Here is a 17589-nt window from a genome sequence, read left to right as displayed (position 1 = left end):
CCATTTCTTGTCAGCTACTCAGGGATATCATTTTCACTCTTTTCCTAAACTGGTGCAGCAACAGTATCAATGTAGATCGCTCTTATAAAGTAATTAGTTTTGAAATTAGTAAGCTGTGTAACCAAAAGAAAATTAATGGACTAATATTTTGTTGTCATCTGTTCAATTCCCCCCAAGCGCGCGGGTACTGTGGGGTGTCACAGTGTTATTATATTCTCCACTTTTACATCTGTACTTTTACTCTACTTTTGTTGGCAGTTTTTGGTTGAATTTGCTGCTTGGTGAATGCAACAGATGTCTGAATGTCTGATTATCTGGACTTTTTGTATGTGCTAGGTCGGAAGGCACAACCTTCCTCAAATATAAAATTCCAACTCGTGGCCTTCTTGGTCTGCGAAATGCAATTTTAACAGCTTCTCGTGGCACTGCAATTCTCAACACAATATTTGATAGCTATGGACCTTGGGCTGGTGATATGAGTACCCGGGATCTAGGCTCACTGGTAATTTCTGAGATTGTGGTTATATTTTAAGGTTTGACTTTATTAGTCCTGGTGGTGGAAAGCCTTTGGCAATGTCTGGTATGGTAGTGACCACAACAGTTGTTATATCACATGCACCCTTTTTGCACATCTAGTGTTGAGAACAAATCGTCCAAAAGAGAAGTAAAGATCATATATGTGCTCTGCACACATTTGCATGTGTGTTTCCCTTGTGTCAGGATGACTAAATTGAATTGCAATATTTTCAGGTTGCCTTTGAGGGTGGAACGAGTACTTCTTATGCCATTTCTAGTTCACAGGAGAGGGGGCAGTTGTTTATTGGTCCTGGCGTGGAAGTTTATAAAGGTCAGATAGTTGGCATCCATCAGCGGCCTGGGGACTTATCCCTTAATGTGTGTAAGAAGAAGGCTGCAACAAACATCCGTTCCAACAAAGATGTAACAGGTGAGAAGCAACTATAGTACCTGTTCTACTTATCTCATGTCTAGGGTAAAAGAGTTAATTCCGTTTCTGATATTGTTAAGATGTGCTGACCATGACTGTATATTGGGTGAGGTTTAGCTGTTTTAAGTTAATAACACCAACTTCATCTCACAAAGAAAGAGAAGAGAAGTTAATAGCAAAGACTAAAATGTGTTCGAACATTTCAATTTTGTCTAAACAAATTGTTACTTTAGTATTTGTAAGCTATTTTGCCCATTGTTATCAGTACTTTTAGATAGACGCAATAATGAATTGTATTCTCTGTGGAGCAAGCCATGGATTGAATTTTCATAATATTTCACTTTAGCTCTTCGTGTTTCTAATGTCTGCTCCTTTTCTCAGAACAGAATTATCCCTATATTTATAAGGACATAGGATATTTCTTAAGTTTAATGGGGGTGGTATCGTAATATTTGCCAGAACCAGTGTAGGCTTTTTATTAGTTTCTGGAAGGTCTCTCCATGCAGTAGCCTTTTTCTTAGACTAGTAGTTTCTGAAGGTCTCTCCATTCTCCGACTTCAATAATCTACTTAGTAGTTGATTGCTTACAAAATGGTTGGGTTCACATGTTTTCTTCTCTTTTATAAGTAAATCAATATTTTGAGTTTGTACATTTGCAGCAACAATCCTCAGTTTATGGCAATTAATAATCTAGAATCTCCTTTTCTTTTTTTTTCTTTTTTGGTTCCAGTGATTCTTGATACCCCATTGGACTACAGTCTGGATGACTGCATTGAGTATATTCAAGAGGATGAACTGGTGGAGGTTACTCCTTCGAGTATCCGAATGTGCAAAAACCCAAAGTTCTCAAAGAAATCAAACAGGTAGTTTTGTAAATATATACCATGTGGGCTGATGAGTATTTGTGAAACTCATCACGTATTTGTTGAGTCACTTGAGAAATCAACGATAGAAAGTCACGTTGTTAGACATCAACACAGAGTAAGTCAAGTTTTGCAATATTGGTTGTATATATAAAAGAACAAGACTCAGCATTGAAGTACTAGAAGATGTTCACTGATGATGTGAAGACAAGTGGGTTGACGAAGATTTTTTTATGTTGAGTTGTAATGAAGACTACAAGTATCAAACATTTAATTGGCCGAAAGACGATAGGTTTTGTTTTACCAAGTAACTGTATCTGCTATTTTAAGCTAATGGAAAAATAATTTTTAGCAAGTGATGCAATATGATTTGTCTTTTTTAAGTTTTGACTGGTTCTTGTTCGAGCTCAGGCCTGCAGTCAGTTGCTTAACAGGTACGTTATGTCGCTCACTCACTCTCCTATTAAAAAATCCCATGTTTGACACTTGACAGAGACAGATGTGGCCCTGAACGTATTTTTTATATACTGAAGCTGTTCTTATGCCTTCATATGTTGGGTCATGAATAGTGTTACTGCCGTTTTGTTTTGGTCTTTCGGAGAAAGTTTTACGGTCTTAGGGTAAGATTACCAGAAAGATGAGGATTGAGTAGACTTGGATATGAAAGCCTGTTTATGCTCAAGAAAGTTGGATTTGCTTGAGTTAGTTAACTTGAGACCAAAGCAAAGTTCCAGCTTTCATGTTTCTTGGCTTCTTCTGGCCAAGTCAATTTTAATGGAAGCAGCTGGGTCTTTTGCTCATTTGGTGTGTCAGTCATCCATGGTAATCATGTGTGTCTAGAACCAAGCTTGGTCCCACACAAGAAATTTTTAGGCATCTAGAACGAGTCATTAATATATTTGAATTATATTTTCTTGTTTTGCTTGTAAGTATTTTTGAAGTTAAATAGAAGCTTCTGATTCCATTCTTAATACAGTAGAGGGTCCAAATATAGGTGAGAACAATTTTGATGTTAATCATAAGACTGATGTTTTTAAATAAATGAAATAAATAAATGAAGCATTTCGTAACAAGGGGATTAATCCACCTACCTCATTCATTTTTTAAAAAAAACAGAGAAATTCCACGCAAAAAACAAGAAGGGAGTAGGCCATCGGCTAGGACAGTGAGTCCGGCCTTTTGTAATCAAGTTTGAATATACCTCCTCATAGATTTATTTTTTATTTTTTATTTTTTTAAAACAAAGAAATTAATGATAAAAGCCTACAATAAGGGAGGGTCGAATTTCTTTTAACATAAAAATAAAATAAAATAAAAAAGAGAAAAAAGATTGGTAGTGTGGCTGCTGGGATTCGAGCCCAGGTCTCCACGGCCACAACGTGGAATTCTTACCACTAAACTACAGCCACATTCTTGTTTAATATTCTTACAAGTATTAGTATCTAAACGCAAATATTAAAAATGGATAATAATTTATTTTTTTTCAGTAATATATATATATATATATATATATATATATATATTTAAGTTTATCACATATGAAGAGTGGGGACCATAAGAGCAATTAAAAACCAGGTAATTTTCAACTTCAGTTGGTGTTGACCAAAAAAAAAAAACTCCAGTAAGTCGTTGACTTTTTATAATTTATGAAAGTTCTTGTTGGGAATGGCTGGCAAAGCAAACGACCAAAACTTCCGAGTTTAACAAGAGAGAAGGCTGATTCAACAAAGTCCATTATTGACTTGGTACCAACAATACTTTACACGCACCGCCAACAAAAGTGACTGGTTTTGAAATAAATAAACATATTGGTTGGCAGCATATGACTTGCGACCAATTTTGAAATTTGACATGGCATGGCATTTACTTGGTCTTTCTCTACCACAAAATGATTTCCTCCACTGCTAGTGTATGCTAAACTGACAAGAATTATAAGTACCACCACATGAAATTTTCCAGAGTTGCGCTTATGGAAATTTCCAGAAGCATCTCCTTAGAATTGTCATTATTATTTCATCTATAAAAGGAGGAGAAATTTCAAATGTGTGGTTGGGTTTTTTTGTTTTTCAAAGGTGTTTTTCATAAGAAAGAAAGAATACGTAGCTTAAGCTTTAAGACAGAAATGACAAATAGTAGCTTCTACTGTGCTTTCATGCTTTTGACATGTGTATCATGAATCAAATATGATTATTACTTTGTAATTTTACTTGAAAAGCAAAAGATCATTAGCTTCTCATGATCGCTAAGGTGCAAGCCACCAAGATTGCAAAAGTTTCAAGTTCCAAGTTCCAAGCTTACTTTTTTCACTCAATTTCCATGCTAACCTCATTGAAGTGAAAGTTCAGTCAACAGTGACAGCATGTTGTAAAAGTGTAAAAGAACAAAGCTTTGTATCATTACATTGGATCCAGGCTTATATTGGTTGTCTCGTTATTACCCAACCAGAATTCAACCGATGCACCTTTTTTTGTGTTTTTATGTCTATTTCGGGCACGTTATTACTTCTTTTCACCTTAAACTTATATTGCTATAGTGAAAATGGTGAGATTCCATTTGGGTACTTATCTCTCTTTTGGATGGAAGCTCTTTTGTTCATGAGCTCGATATATTTTATCCAACAAAGTAGAGACTAAATATCACGAGATGAAATTATCATTGACAGCGATTAAAATTATTCTTTAATAGGATTTGTAGGCCTAAATAGCAGTGGCACTTTGCTTATGCCCCCCTCCGATGAACAAAGAACAAAAACCCAAACCCCTTCTCTCTTTTTTTAATTGCAATCGACGTCAAGTGCATAAGACTTTTTCATCCATTGGTGAAAAACGTAAATCATACTTGAAAATGGGAGAGAGAGATGAAAAATGCATGTGGAAGATGACCTAAAATGCGACCAATATAAACTTTGTGGGTGAAGCACAATACAAGGCCCCGTTAAATAAACAAGTGACGCGTGGCTTCCAATTGCTTCCATTCCATGCAACTATGAATGAAATGTGGTGCATTTCAACCAACATTTTGGTTAACTTGTCATGAAACCTAACCATAATCTTGGAATATTGTCAAAGCAACGTTGGCACCGCCCATTAGTAAGCATTTAATTGTATGGTGATCTATTTTGGCTTCCATTATGTTGCCATTGAGGGTGCATCCTTCCAGACTATTTCAATTGTATTCATCATTTGGGTCACTATATGTCGCTTGTTGGGCATGTTGGCAGTTCAGGATTCAAAAGTTAGTTGGGCAAAATTTACATACTAAACTTGATGATACGAGTGCATTTCATTAATAAACACAAAAATATACACCTACTTAGGGGGACATAACGAGCCATATCCTCAAATGCATCTCTATCCATAAATAAAAGTTCAACAAATGCAAAAGCTAAAACTAAAACCAAAAGTAAATGCAATGCAATACAAAACAACACCATTTAAATCTAAAATTTAACCCTGCAAGGTTTGGAACTCTTAAAGGATAGCCTATGAATAATATGTAGAAAGAATTTTAATCAAACAAATTTTCATAATAGCATCTCAACAATACCAAACCAAAATTTATAATTCATCCATAATTAAACCCTAAAATACTCCATTTTAAGAAAATCTCAAATCAAACCCATACAATAATTCATCACTAATCAAAGCCCTAAATAATTTCAACAAAATTCCAAAATTATTATTCATCCTTAATTCCTAAAATACTCAATTTTAAATTAAAACTATAATTAAAGATATATAGCAACAGAAAGAATGAGAATAACACTTGTTGTTGACAAAAGGAGATGAGAATATGTTGTTGCCAAGTTGCCCACCCAAGATAATAGAAGATATAGCCAATAGAAGGAGAATTTGACCCAAAACCTACTGCGGAGTAGCAACGAGAGAAAAGATATGGGACCACCTGAATGGGCAACATATGCGCAGAATTTACTTTTAATTTTTTTAAATTTTAGAATGAACTTATAACACACGTAGGTAATTTTAACAAAATTATAATAATTTGAGCTGGGTAGGCACCCAGCCTGCCTGTGCATAGCACCACCCATTATCAAGGATACAAAAGAGTTTTTAGGAGTCGTCACTGCAATATCTTTGTTCATGTTCGTCATAGTACTAATGGTCCGACTCATCGTCTAGTTAGATTTTGGCTTGCATATTGAGAAAGCTTGTGCTTGTTTTGAGGAGCCTCATGATGTTCTTTTTTAGCATGGTAATCTCTCATGAGTTAATGATATCTATTTTCATTAAATAAAAAATGACTACTAGAAAAACATATGAGGTTATCTGAGCTTTCTAATGAGTCCAAATTAGTAATTAAGCCTAATTATGTGGCTTACTCATCATGTGGCAAAGCCAAACAAAGTACTATTCACAAGTTAGATGAACTCAAGCTACGGTTTGTTCAAACGAAACTTCTATTAATTAGATCATTAATTGTAAGTGTAACTTGAATTCATCTAACTTTTTAACAATTTCACTTGTTATCGTAATAAACCGAGTGATGGAATTACACTCATTATCATCACACTAAAAGACGACATCATAATAAACCTAACATAATGATCTTGATTCACAAAACACTCTATTAATGCCAAATCTAATTGAATTTATTCAAGATTTTGTCTTCATTGTCTTGTAAGATTTCTATGGCTTTTACTTTTCTCAGGTATTCCGGCTGGCTCAGAGCTGCTAAGTCCAATTTTGAGCATCAACCAATTGCTTTCAGTTTTTTTTATTTTTTTATTTTTTTTAAAATTCATAGATAAAATTCATCAACCAATTGCTTTCTGACAACCAAAATCAGGATAAAATTCTGTGCCTTAACGTCACATAAAAAGAGTCACAAAAAAAAAGGAGCACGAAGATAAATAAAAAAATCCACTCAAAGGCTACAAGTTGTGTCCACTTGGCAAGTCCAAAATTCGACATGTTGTATCCACGAGTCAAAATCGTCATCTTTGACTGGTCACCCATATGCCAAAATCGGAGAGCCATTATATTTTTCTTCCGTTAAATGACGAAACTGTCCTTTTTGCTCCATCCCTGGACGGCTGGGCCCCGTGTGCCTGCTTGGAGACAGATGCAAGCTTTTTATTTATTCGGGCATTTTTGTTGGCATGGACGACCTAAAAAACCAATAAGGTCTTGCCAAATGGAAATGAGCATTAATTTGCAGATTCGTAGTCTTATATTCAAAATTTTATGACATTTTAATAGTGTGTGTAAAAATTTCTCTTTCTTTATAGTTTAAACTATTGTTTATATTTATAAAAATTAAAAAATAAAATAAAAAAACCCTTGTTGTAGTGCCAAATACCTCTCCACTCACCCATAAATAGCCCAAAGGGCTCCAATTATCTTCCAAATTGAATGAATTCAAAGAGAAACAAACAAAAGGATGGAGGAGTGAAAGGTGGAAGAGGATTTGTGTAGCTAAAAAAAGGATTGAAACTATAATTGTAATAAACGCTAGGGGTAGGTACGGTCCGATTTGGTTTGGTTTTCCTCTTGAATTAAAAACGAAATCACAATTTTTATATGTTCTAGTTCGATTCGGTTTTTATAGAAAGTGTATAGCATAACCAAACCAAAATGGACCACTACGATTCCAATTCAATTCAGCCCGAATTCCAAATTGGAAAGATAAAAATATAAATATGTGGAGAATGGAGAAATAGGAAGTATAAAAATATATATAAGAAAGAGTATTAATTGGGTATAAATTAAGAAAGAGTTAGAAGAGAGGACGAGAAATGGGAAAAAAAAAAAAAAAAAAGGTGGAAAAGAGATAAAGGCAAAAGCACAACAAAAACGAGTATGGCTCATCGAAAAGAAAAATAAATTGGACTAAATTAGTTATTTAATTTGGTATAAATTGGAACTAAACATTTGAGTATTAATTGTGCTAAAATATCTAAATATTACTTGAAATTACTAATGTTAGCTGAATATTAATTAAGCTTACTAATAATTTTATGTAAAATTGAATAAGTAAACTTAATATGACCGGTCGAGTTTGGTTTAGATTGATTTTTCCAAGATAAGAATCGGGGGCGAGAACGATCCAAACTGGTCTAATTCGATTTTTTAGTCTAAGTTGACATTTTTTTTTTTTGTCAGCACGGTTGTTTTTTGGGTTTTCCCGAGTCGGTTCACGGGTTCAAATTCCCACCTCTCAAAAAAACCCTTATTACAAATACTAATCATTTGGCAGTTAATGGTTGGCGGGCCTTGGCGGTCAATAAAGGCTATAAAAATCTCCTGGTCGGACAAAATTACCCTTCCGAGATAATTTGTATAGTCAGTGGAATATACTGAATTAAATTGGGAAGGCAGGCCCTTCCATATTTTAGTCGCTCTCTCACGCCCCCACCCAAGTTTTCGGTTGGCTTCTAGAAGGTCTACGATGAAGTAGTTCAGCCAGTTAAATCGAGCCACGTGCGCATAATCCATTAGATTTGTCTTTTATATCTAATTTTATGTAGAGCAAGTAGTTGTGTGTAAAACGAGAAGGATAGAGAGTAGGTCACTTTTGTCAACTGAATGCAAGCGTGTCGGCCACAAAATGACCAAGCCTTTTGTCCCTTTACGTTACCACAATATTGCCCTAACTTCTCTTCTTATTTACTAGACTAGCACTTATTTTTATTTTTTATATAGTGAAACTTGTATGCATATTATGTTAATAAATAATTATAATTTTCAAAGCACCTCTCTTTTTTTTTCCTTCTTTTTTTTTATATATATTATAACCAGTCCTGATCTCTTGGACCCCTGTAGTCCAAGAGATTTATAGTCACTCACCGTTGGATGTAAATTCAACGGTTGACTTGGATCGGGTAATAATCATTTATGCCATATTGCATTTATATATATCATTTTGAACCATTGGATTAATATCCAACGGTGGGTGACCACAATCTCTTGGACTCCTGTGGTCCAAGAGATCGGGACTGATATTATAACTAAGTAAAATTTTAAATTTTCAAAAATTTAAAACTTAAAATTTGATCCATGAATTTTTTTTTCTTTAAAGTTAGGTCCACCGAAAACCTCTATTTTGAGGTAAACATAATATAATTGGGGTCAATGCAAGAACTACATTTCATATATTTATTTATATCAATCAAAGATGGCGATCGAGTCAACTACGATCTGTGTATGCCAATGGTGATAATGGTGTTATATATATATATATATATATATGAGAGAGAGAGAGAGAGAGAGAGAGAGAGAGAGAGAGAGAGAGAGAGATTACTCATTGTAGGGGCTACAATTGCATCTTTCCATTTACACATTGTTCGTAGTACCTTGCTCTTCTTGTTTATACAAAAAGACAGATTTCTTAATCTGATGATATTTATACGTACCTTCTGTGTGTTTATGATATAAAGAACATGTTTTATAGTATTCTAATTAATGAGTTTATTTGTATATAATATGTGGATTAAGTCAGTTGGTCAGTGTGTGTTAGTCTCTTTGCATCCGAGTTCAATTTTATTTCTCGTATATTAGTTTAGAATAACACATATTATAAAAATAAAAAACCAATGAGTTTATTTGAGAATTCTCTCCGGACATATACACAAAGGTGACTTCAAATTGGTAATGAGAATGTAATTGATGGTACTTAAAATGCTTGGATAGTAGGACTACATTTATTAGAGATATATATTTATGTTAATGCATGAATATTGGAATACTATTGAGCCACTTTCATAGTGGGCAAGATATCCCTAAGAAGTAAAACAAAAGAAAAATTAAAGAAGAACAAGAGATAATGGAAAAGTGATGTAGTTGGATTAAGCTGATCATGAAGAAGACCAAGGAGGTATGATGGAGATGATTCAACTGATGAAGATAATCAACGCATGATGAACGCAAATAACCATTAGCTAGAGATCTAATTTCTCATATCAACTAGGTTAACCTATTTCTTGAAGTAGTTAATTCATTGTATAAATTTTGATAACGTAATGTTAATGTAAGAAATTGGAATACTATCATAGAGGGGAAAACCTTCTATACAAGAGGATTTAAGATTAATTGGAGAAAATTAAGACAAGATGAAAAAATTGATGAAGTTGGATCAAGCTGATGAAGGAGATGAAAGAGGCGGAGAGAGAGAGAGACAAAGAGAAGAGAAGAAGATCCGAGGGTCTCACCACGTGAGAGAAAGAAAAAGATGAGAATATGATTAAGCTAGCCGGCTCAATTTTATTTATCACTACAAATTATAGATAAATAAAAAAAATAGCTCCAAACCGAACCATTCAGTTTAATTTAATAAGTCGACCCGTTTACGATTTGAAATTTCGAACTCTAATTTTGATGTACTTTTTTTAGAACAAACAAAACCTCATTTGGAATTCATGTATATTGATCCTACCTGAAAATGATGTTATTATTCTTCATCAATAAATAGTTTGTTTTCTTTTTCTTTATATACAACAAATTATATCAAAATATAAGAGATGGCAACGGGGGTACTATTGTCAATACTAAGAGAAAAGACATGGTAAACAACAAAATTAAATGTAATTTGTAATTTTGAACCTAGATTGAGGGCATAGTTTATGCACCTTTAAAAAATAGAGATAATTAAATTTTGTTTTGAATATTTTAGGAAACAACAAAGCTCTCCCCTTCTGGAATCTCGACTCTCTCTCTAAATTTCCATCTGTCTATCCAACTGTGTCTGAAGAGAGGTAGAGGTAGTCTAGAGAGAGAAAGAGCGGGTAGGAGGGAAGTCTCTGCGGAAGCCTCTGCGAAAGAGGCTGGACCCTTTCTCTGTCTTTCTCTCTCTCTCTCTCTCTCTCTCTCTCTCTCTTTCATCAAATGGTGGTTTTCACACGCTAAATTCTCCTTCTCATCCTTTTCTCCAATTCCAAACCCAAAACCCTCTCTCTTCATTTCCTTAAATCACCTCCCTCATATCAAATTCTGGTCATCTTCCATTTCATCCCAAAAATACTTCCTACAAATTCCCATCCTTTATCTGAAAATTCTCATTACAATTGGGCTGCACAGCAATTTGGATCTCAAACACAAAAAACCATATACTATTTTTATCCAAAGAGCTCAGATTTCGATTCGTTCCGGAACTGTGTTCAAATTCGGAAACCATTTTGGCACACAAAGCGTTTTATTATTATTATAGATGGGTAATTGTTGTGTGACCCCTCAAACGGGTTCACCGTTGAAAGACAAGAAGAACAGGAAGAACCCATTTGCAATAGACTACCCGGGCAACCAGGGCAATGGAGGCATCAAGCTCTCTGTGCTGAAAGACCCAACTGGCGTTGAAATCGAGCAAAGATACGAACTGGGTCGCGAGCTCGGCCGAGGAGAGTTTGGAATTACATATCTTTGCATCGATAAGGCAACCAACGATAAATTTGCTTGTAAATCGATTTCGAAGAATAAGCTGAGGACAGCTGTGGATATCGAGGATGTAAGGAGAGAAGTTGAGATCATGAAGCATTTGCCTAAGCACCACAACATAGTGAGCTTGAAAGACACATATGAGGATGACCATGCTGTCCATCTTGTCATGGAGCTCTGTGAGGGTGGTGAGTTGTTCGATCGAATCGTTTCCAGAGGCCACTACACAGAGCGTGCGGCTGCCGCCGTCACGAAGACTATTGTGGAAGTTGTTCAGGTGAGAATTTGGGTGGTTTTGAGTGATGCTGTTCGATTGGTGATTGGATCTTCTTTTGAGTTTTTGTTGTTGAATTTATGCAGTGGGGGATTGATTTTATTTAAAAGAACTATTTGGTTTTGGAAGTGCTAGACTATGGTTAAATTTAGAACCAATTCTGCTTCTTGTAAATTAAGATCTTTGTTGAATAGATGGAAAATAGTCAGTTGATTACCCGGAAGTACTTAGAAAGAAGTAGCTGATAAAATTCTTTTGGGTAAGTTGGGTTGTTTAATTCTTTGATGAGTATATTCTTTGTACATCAGTTAATCTAGCTTTCGATGGTCAGATTGTAATTGCTGGAATTTGGTGAATTGATTCTTTTTCCTTGTTATGTATAGAACAGATTCTCCTTCACAAGATTTATTCTTTGAGGAATCCACCTTTTAATAGTTTTACATGCGTTGGCATGAGTTAATGTTTTTAATTCTGTTGCAGATGTGCCACAAGCATGGTGTGATGCATCGGGATCTCAAACCCGAGAACTTTTTGTTTGCAAACAAGAAGGAAACAGCTGCTTTAAAGGCAATCGACTTTGGGTTGTCAGTGTTCTTTAAACCAGGTAAAGTCTTCTCGAAACTATCACATTTGGTTTTCTTGTTTAGTTTAGTTTAACCAATGTGTTATCTTTTCATGTACATTACCAGGTGAAAAATTTAATGAAATTGTTGGAAGTCCATATTACATGGCCCCTGAGGTGCTAAGGCGCGATTATGGTCCTGAAGTAGATGTGTGGAGCGCTGGAGTTATACTTTACATCTTACTATGTGGAGTTCCACCTTTTTGGGCAGGTTTGTGTGTGTGTGTGTGTGTGCGCACTTGTGGGTTTAATATTTTTTCCTTAGTGGAGTTACAACTCCTGATGGACAGTGATTACCTTTATGCATGTTAAGTACCTTACATGGTCATGCCAAAGTGTCTACATATACACAATGGTCATACATGCATACTTGCATGTTGGACATGTATACATTTATGAATACTTTCTTGGACTTAAGTATGTTCAGAAAACGTAAGTACGTATAATTTTCAGTGGTATTTGCAACTTAACACTCCCACTCACTCTAGATAGCCATGCAAGCTGCATCTGCCTATATTCTCACTGAAAAAATTAAGAGGGGAACACTATATTAAACTTCACATTCACCACGTATACTCTATCTGTGCGCTTACCCTGTTGACGCATGGACCATGGTTTGCCAATATATTATCCAAATACGTTAATTTTCATCAACTGATAACGAATAGAAATAGAATTTGGAATTGCTGTTATCAAAATACAAGCTTATGTGCTGTAGGTTAGGAATTTACTTACTAGCATAAGTGGCAGCCACCAAATTATAGTCATGGCAAGTGCATTTCTATGTGCATTCAAGTAGAATAAAGACCATGGAATGAAGTTTCCACTTTTCTAATTTCTCTTTGCTCCTATGAATTCTAATTTGCTTGCTGGCTTTCCTAGCGTTATAATCTCTGATAATTTCTGACTTCAAATCTATTATCTTGCTGTGCAGAAACTGAACAGGGAGTTGCACAAGCAATTATACGGTCTGTTGTAGATTTTAAGAGAGACCCCTGGCCTAAGGTTTCTGATAATGCAAAAGACCTTGTGAAGAAGATGCTTAATCCTGACCCAAAGCGGAGGCTTACAGCTCAGGAAGTTCTAGGTAATGTTCCGTTCTGTGAATGACAATCATTATTGTTTAGTATAAATGAAACTTTTGTTGCTAGAAGGATTTGCTCATGAGTTTAAAAACTTCTGAATCATAATATAATAAACATACATCTTGTTCTTGCAGATCATCCTTGGTTACTAAATGCAAAGAAAGCTCCAAATGTTTCTTTAGGTGAAACTGTGCGGGCAAGGCTCAAGCAATTCACTGTAATGAACAAGCTCAAGAAGAGAGCACTGAAGGTATTGCCTCAAATATTTCTGTTTGATAATATGTCAAACCCTGTTCATCTTCTTTGGATGTTCTACTGTGATATGAATGAGTCCTCTGTTACTAATGTTTTTATTTTCCACGTCTTTTGGAATTTTAAATTAACAGGTTATAGCTGAGCATTTGTCAATGGAGGAAGTTGCTGGCATACAGGAGGGATTTAAGCTCATGGATACTACCAACAAGGGCAAGATTAACATTGATGAGCTGAGAGTTGGGTTGCATAAACTTGGCCACCAGATTCCTGATGGAGATCTTCAAATTATGATGGAAGCTGTAAGTACTATCCTGAATAAGTGTATGGTTTATATAGTTTAGGGAGGCTTAGAGCTTAGAATTTGAGATATAGATTACTTTAGGCCAATTTTAGAGCTTAAGGTCTAAGGTTTAGTTCCTGGATTTGGGCTGCGCCTAAAAATTAAGAATTGAACTCCCAAGTCTTAAGCGATGATCGAGAAGTAAAAATGCAACCTTGAGGGTGTAACTGTGATACAATTACAGTTACAACTGTAAATGTCCAGGGGCCAGGAAAAAGCAAGGGGACAGCAAAAAGCCATAACTTGTATTTTATTTTTTTAAATTAACGGGGGTGGGGTGTTGACAAAATGGCATAATGCTAGCATAATTTATCTCCAAGCATGCTTGCTATGAACTATTTTGTTCATACTTCTAACATTTAGAAGGAAATCACATTGGATGAATAACTTCTTCCAAGTCCTCTAACCCCCTAATGCCTAGCCCCCAATTTTATTTAATGGAAACAAAAAGAAGTTAAATCAAAACTCTTCTTTTAAGTGGCCAAATTCCTCTTAGGCTGGTCTTCAGTGTCGACCTACATGTTTGATATATCTAAAGCAAAAAGGAATCTGCAGAAGTGACCTTTAATCAGTTATGAACTTTAGGTCAAGGGGGAATATAAGTGATTGTTTTGACATGACAGAACGTATCATCTCTATGTACATTCAAGTCAGAAGAATGCTTGGATTATTTTCTGAATTACATAATTGTAAAATTCTGTGTATTACACATAGTAATCAGAGGTGGTGCTTTTTCTTTAACAGGGTGATGTTGATAATGATGGATGTCTGGACTATGGAGAATTTGTAGCCATTTCTGTTCATCTAAGAAAGATGGGCAATGATGAGGTGCACCTTCGCAAAGCATTTCAATTCTTTGATCGAAACAAAAGTGAGTATATTGAGATTGAGGAGCTGCGAGAAGCCTTGGCTACTGAAGTTGATGACAACTTTGAAGATGTTATTAATGCCATTATTCATGACGTGGATACAGACAAGGTTGGTAAAATCTCATGTTAATTAAAACTATAAATGATTCATATCATTTTCCTTTTCAAATTGTATCTTCATGTTGTTAGTCTGAGCCAAAAACAGGAATTTTTCTTGCCATGCATGATACTCTAAAATCATGCCAGTCTCCATGATCTGTGCAAATTTTTATTTTACTTTTTATGCTCGCTTAGAGTTGACACTCAATGCCCATCCATGATTGCAGGATGGACGAATAAGTTACGAGGAGTTTGCTGCTATGATGAAGGCCGGCACAGATTGGAGGAAGGCTTCAAGGCAGTACTCACGAGAGCGGTTCAATAGTCTAAGTTTGAACTTGATCAAGGATGGATCATTTGATGAGAAAAAAGTGATTAGATGACTTGGAAGATTAACTTAAAAGTACTTGTGGGAAGATGCAAATTAAGGAAAGAATCTTTCATTTTTTTGTTGTGTTTTTTGTAATTCTTTGTTCTGTATTGTTCCTCTGTTTCATCTTTTTTACACCCTTTTGTGGGTCTATAGGATATGGGCCAAAAGTGTTCATGTCTTGATGAATTGGGTTGTATGTAACTGGTTTGTTGTACGGGTTTGGATGGGGATGAGTGGGTTGAAAAGAAGTTCATTATGATTGTAAATATGTTAAAAATTGGCATATATTTTCATCAAAGTCATTGTTGGTATAAATTAATGAGTTTCATGTGGATTTGAATTGACACATATATACAGTTAGCTGGGGATTTATAATACTCAATAGAAATATTAGTACATGCCGCTGCTACTACTCTCACTTCTTTTTGCATCCTAAGCTGTCAATGAATGCATGGCCATATATTTGGTTGATAAGCTGAGTAATAAATGGAGTTGCAATTCAGTCTCATCCTTGTCTCTCAGCTACTTTCATGGCCTATCTATTCATTTGAACAACATAATCAACTCATATATAATAGATATCCCCTTCACCCCATGTCATAAGTTCGATTCCCCGCTTTCTCAATTTTACTTGTATTAAAAAACAAATCATTTATAATAAAAAGGAGAAGAAAAAAAAAATTGGTCTAACCTTCCCAGTTGAGAAATTGCAATGGTTTTCAGATGCCTTTAACAGACTCACTCTTTGTTCCTTAGCCCTTACTCTCTTAACATACCTCACCCTTCATGTGTAAAAGAGATGAGAATCAACTCATCAAGAGTGCAAACTCAATCACGTACAGAGGAAAATATCAGCCCACAATGGTAAAGAAACTATTTGGACTCCACAAAGATAAAAAGTCTTCAAGCACCCAAAAAATGTAATCAGAATATGCAATTACTCACAACACCCATAAACTATATTTGAAAACTCACCAAATTTGTTGCTTTTTTATTCCGACCTACATTTACTTACCACACCCAACATCATTTGAAAATTATTCTAAAGCTAACCTTTGAAGAAAAAAAAAAAACACTTGTTTAGTATTTCTTCAAAATTTAAAAACACTAAAAAACCAGGGGAACTATTTCTTTTAAAATTAAACAAATCAAAATCAAGGGTGCAGATAGGCCCATGGTGAGCAAGGGACAGCAGGGTCAAAAGTTCCATTTACATTCTTGCAAGCGGCAGAAATGTTCTTTCCAGGATCAAGTGTGGAGGTGATGTTGATTTGGTTCATGGTTACGTTTTGACAACCTGGATTGTTGGAGCAATCAAATATAATCGCTTCCTCCTCATTTGCATAAGTTCCTTGAAACCCTCTGTAAATCACATTACTTACATTTACTGCCGAAGCCTGTCAATTTTCCAAAAAAAAATTGAAATCACAACCCATGTTTTTCATTAGAATTTTTTTAGTACAAACGATAGTCTAAATTACTCGAACACACACAACTATGATACCGTGGGGATTTGAACCTGAGACCTCTAATTTGCAAGTCAAGGCCATTTTTCACTGGACTAGACTCCATTAGCATTGGAATTAAGTTAACTAAATCTGGATTAATTAAGTGTTCATTCTAAAGACCTTTACAATAAAAAATAATGGAGAAAACTCACTGAAGGTTTGCAATTGTGTCCATTTTTATCACAGTAATATTGGTCGATGATAATAGGGTTTTTAGCTCCTATTAGTGTGATATTCTCAAATGATATCCCTTTGACATATCCAGAACCGCCCTGAAAAAAAAACAAAAAAAAAAAAAAAAACAAAGCATGATTGTTTTTGTTATATGGGAAAATTGGACTAGTTCAAGACATATTGTGCTTGTGTTCAACTTCAATACGATGGCGCTTCAGGATTTAGAATGATTTAGGGTTCATATTTAAACAAAATCATGAAACGACGTTACTTTGGACATAAGCACAACATCAGTGAAAAAAAAAGGATCAGGGCTCATGAACTGTGTTGGGTTTAATGTTCATTACCTGCCATGTCTTAATTCTAGCTCCATTCTTTGTACCATTGAAAGTACAGTTTCGCACATGAACCTCTTCTGCTGTCTCATAAGCTCCATCTTCACCTAAGCTTCCCACACTATATATGGAAGAGTTAGAAATTTCGCATGCATTTATTTGTTTGTGGTTGATATACAAGCGAAATTGAGGGAGAGGGAACCGAACCTAAAACTTCGGATGCAAAGGTAAATGCTCTTAACTACTTGAGCTACAAACCCCTTGCATTTAGAATGCATATAGCAATCAAAATATGTACTGACCTAATTCCATGACCTGGTCCGCAGACAATGCTGGTGATATTGATATGTGATGAGCCATTATTAAGAGCAATACAATCATCACCTAAATGTAAAACAAATCCAACAAATAATAATAAAAATTATTATTTTACAATTATGCAATTACATAATAATTAGTT

At 35.1% G+C, this 17589-nt stretch overlaps 3 protein-coding genes and 1 non-coding gene across 4 annotated transcripts in view; 2 read left to right on the top strand and 2 right to left on the bottom strand.

Moving 5' to 3' along the window:
• Nucleotides 1-333: 333 nt before the first annotated feature.
• Nucleotides 334-2173, top strand: LOC117634784 (putative elongation factor TypA-like SVR3, chloroplastic). The gene is made up of 3 exons (XM_034369003.1): nt 334-502; nt 751-946; nt 1677-2173. The coding sequence occupies exons 1-3, from the start codon at nt 476-478 to the stop codon at nt 1811-1813; spliced, it is 360 nt and encodes a 119-aa protein (XP_034224894.1). The 5' UTR covers nt 334-475; the 3' UTR covers nt 1814-2173.
• A 973-nt stretch (nt 2174-3146) lies between these two features.
• Nucleotides 3147-3218, bottom strand: TRNAH-GUG. The gene has a single exon. It is a non-coding gene; the product is annotated as a tRNA-His (tRNA).
• Nucleotides 3219-10414: 7196 nt separating this feature from the next.
• On the top strand, nt 10415-15460 carry LOC117633748 (calcium-dependent protein kinase 8-like). The gene is made up of 8 exons (XM_034367488.1): nt 10415-11472; nt 11950-12073; nt 12159-12302; nt 13026-13178; nt 13311-13426; nt 13563-13730; nt 14516-14749; nt 14967-15460. Exons 1-8 carry the CDS (start codon nt 10972-10974, stop codon nt 15120-15122), a joined length of 1596 nt encoding a protein of 531 aa, XP_034223379.1. The 5' UTR covers nt 10415-10971; the 3' UTR covers nt 15123-15460.
• An 806-nt stretch (nt 15461-16266) lies between these two features.
• LOC117635326 (probable polygalacturonase At3g15720) overlaps nt 16267-17589 on the bottom strand; it is a 2773-nt gene continuing 1450 nt past the window's right edge. Inside the window, exons 5-8 of the mRNA XM_034369662.1 lie at nt 17432-17513; nt 17142-17250; nt 16773-16892; nt 16267-16509 (exon numbers count right to left, since the gene is read on the bottom strand). Of these exons, the coding sequence (XP_034225553.1) occupies nt 16267-16509; nt 16773-16892; nt 17142-17250; nt 17432-17513 (554 nt within the window). The remainder of the gene's footprint in view (nt 16510-16772; nt 16893-17141; nt 17251-17431; nt 17514-17589) is intronic.

This window comes from Prunus dulcis, chromosome 7 (assembly GCF_902201215.1).
Source record: "Prunus dulcis chromosome 7, ALMONDv2, whole genome shotgun sequence".
Lineage (NCBI taxonomy): Eukaryota > Viridiplantae > Streptophyta > Magnoliopsida > Rosales > Rosaceae > Prunus > Prunus dulcis.
This window is presented reverse-complemented; position numbering and strand designations above follow the sequence as displayed.

Coding starts and splice junctions, on each gene's coding strand:
- LOC117633748 (XM_034367488.1), top strand. CDS start 10,972: ATGGGTAATTGTTGTGTGACCCCTCAAACGGGTTCACCGTTGAAAGAC. Junction 12,074..12,158: donor GTCAGTGTTCTTTAAACCAG/GTAAAGTCTTCT, acceptor GTACATTACCAG/GTGAAAAATTTAATGAAATT. Junction 13,179..13,310: donor TACAGCTCAGGAAGTTCTAG/GTAATGTTCCGT, acceptor TTGTTCTTGCAG/ATCATCCTTGGTTACTAAAT.
- LOC117634784 (XM_034369003.1), top strand. CDS start 476: ATGAGTACCCGGGATCTAGGCTCACTG. Junction 503..750: donor CCCGGGATCTAGGCTCACTG/GTAATTTCTGAG, acceptor CAATATTTTCAG/GTTGCCTTTGAGGGTGGAAC. Junction 947..1,676: donor TTCCAACAAAGATGTAACAG/GTGAGAAGCAAC, acceptor TTTTGGTTCCAG/TGATTCTTGATACCCCATTG.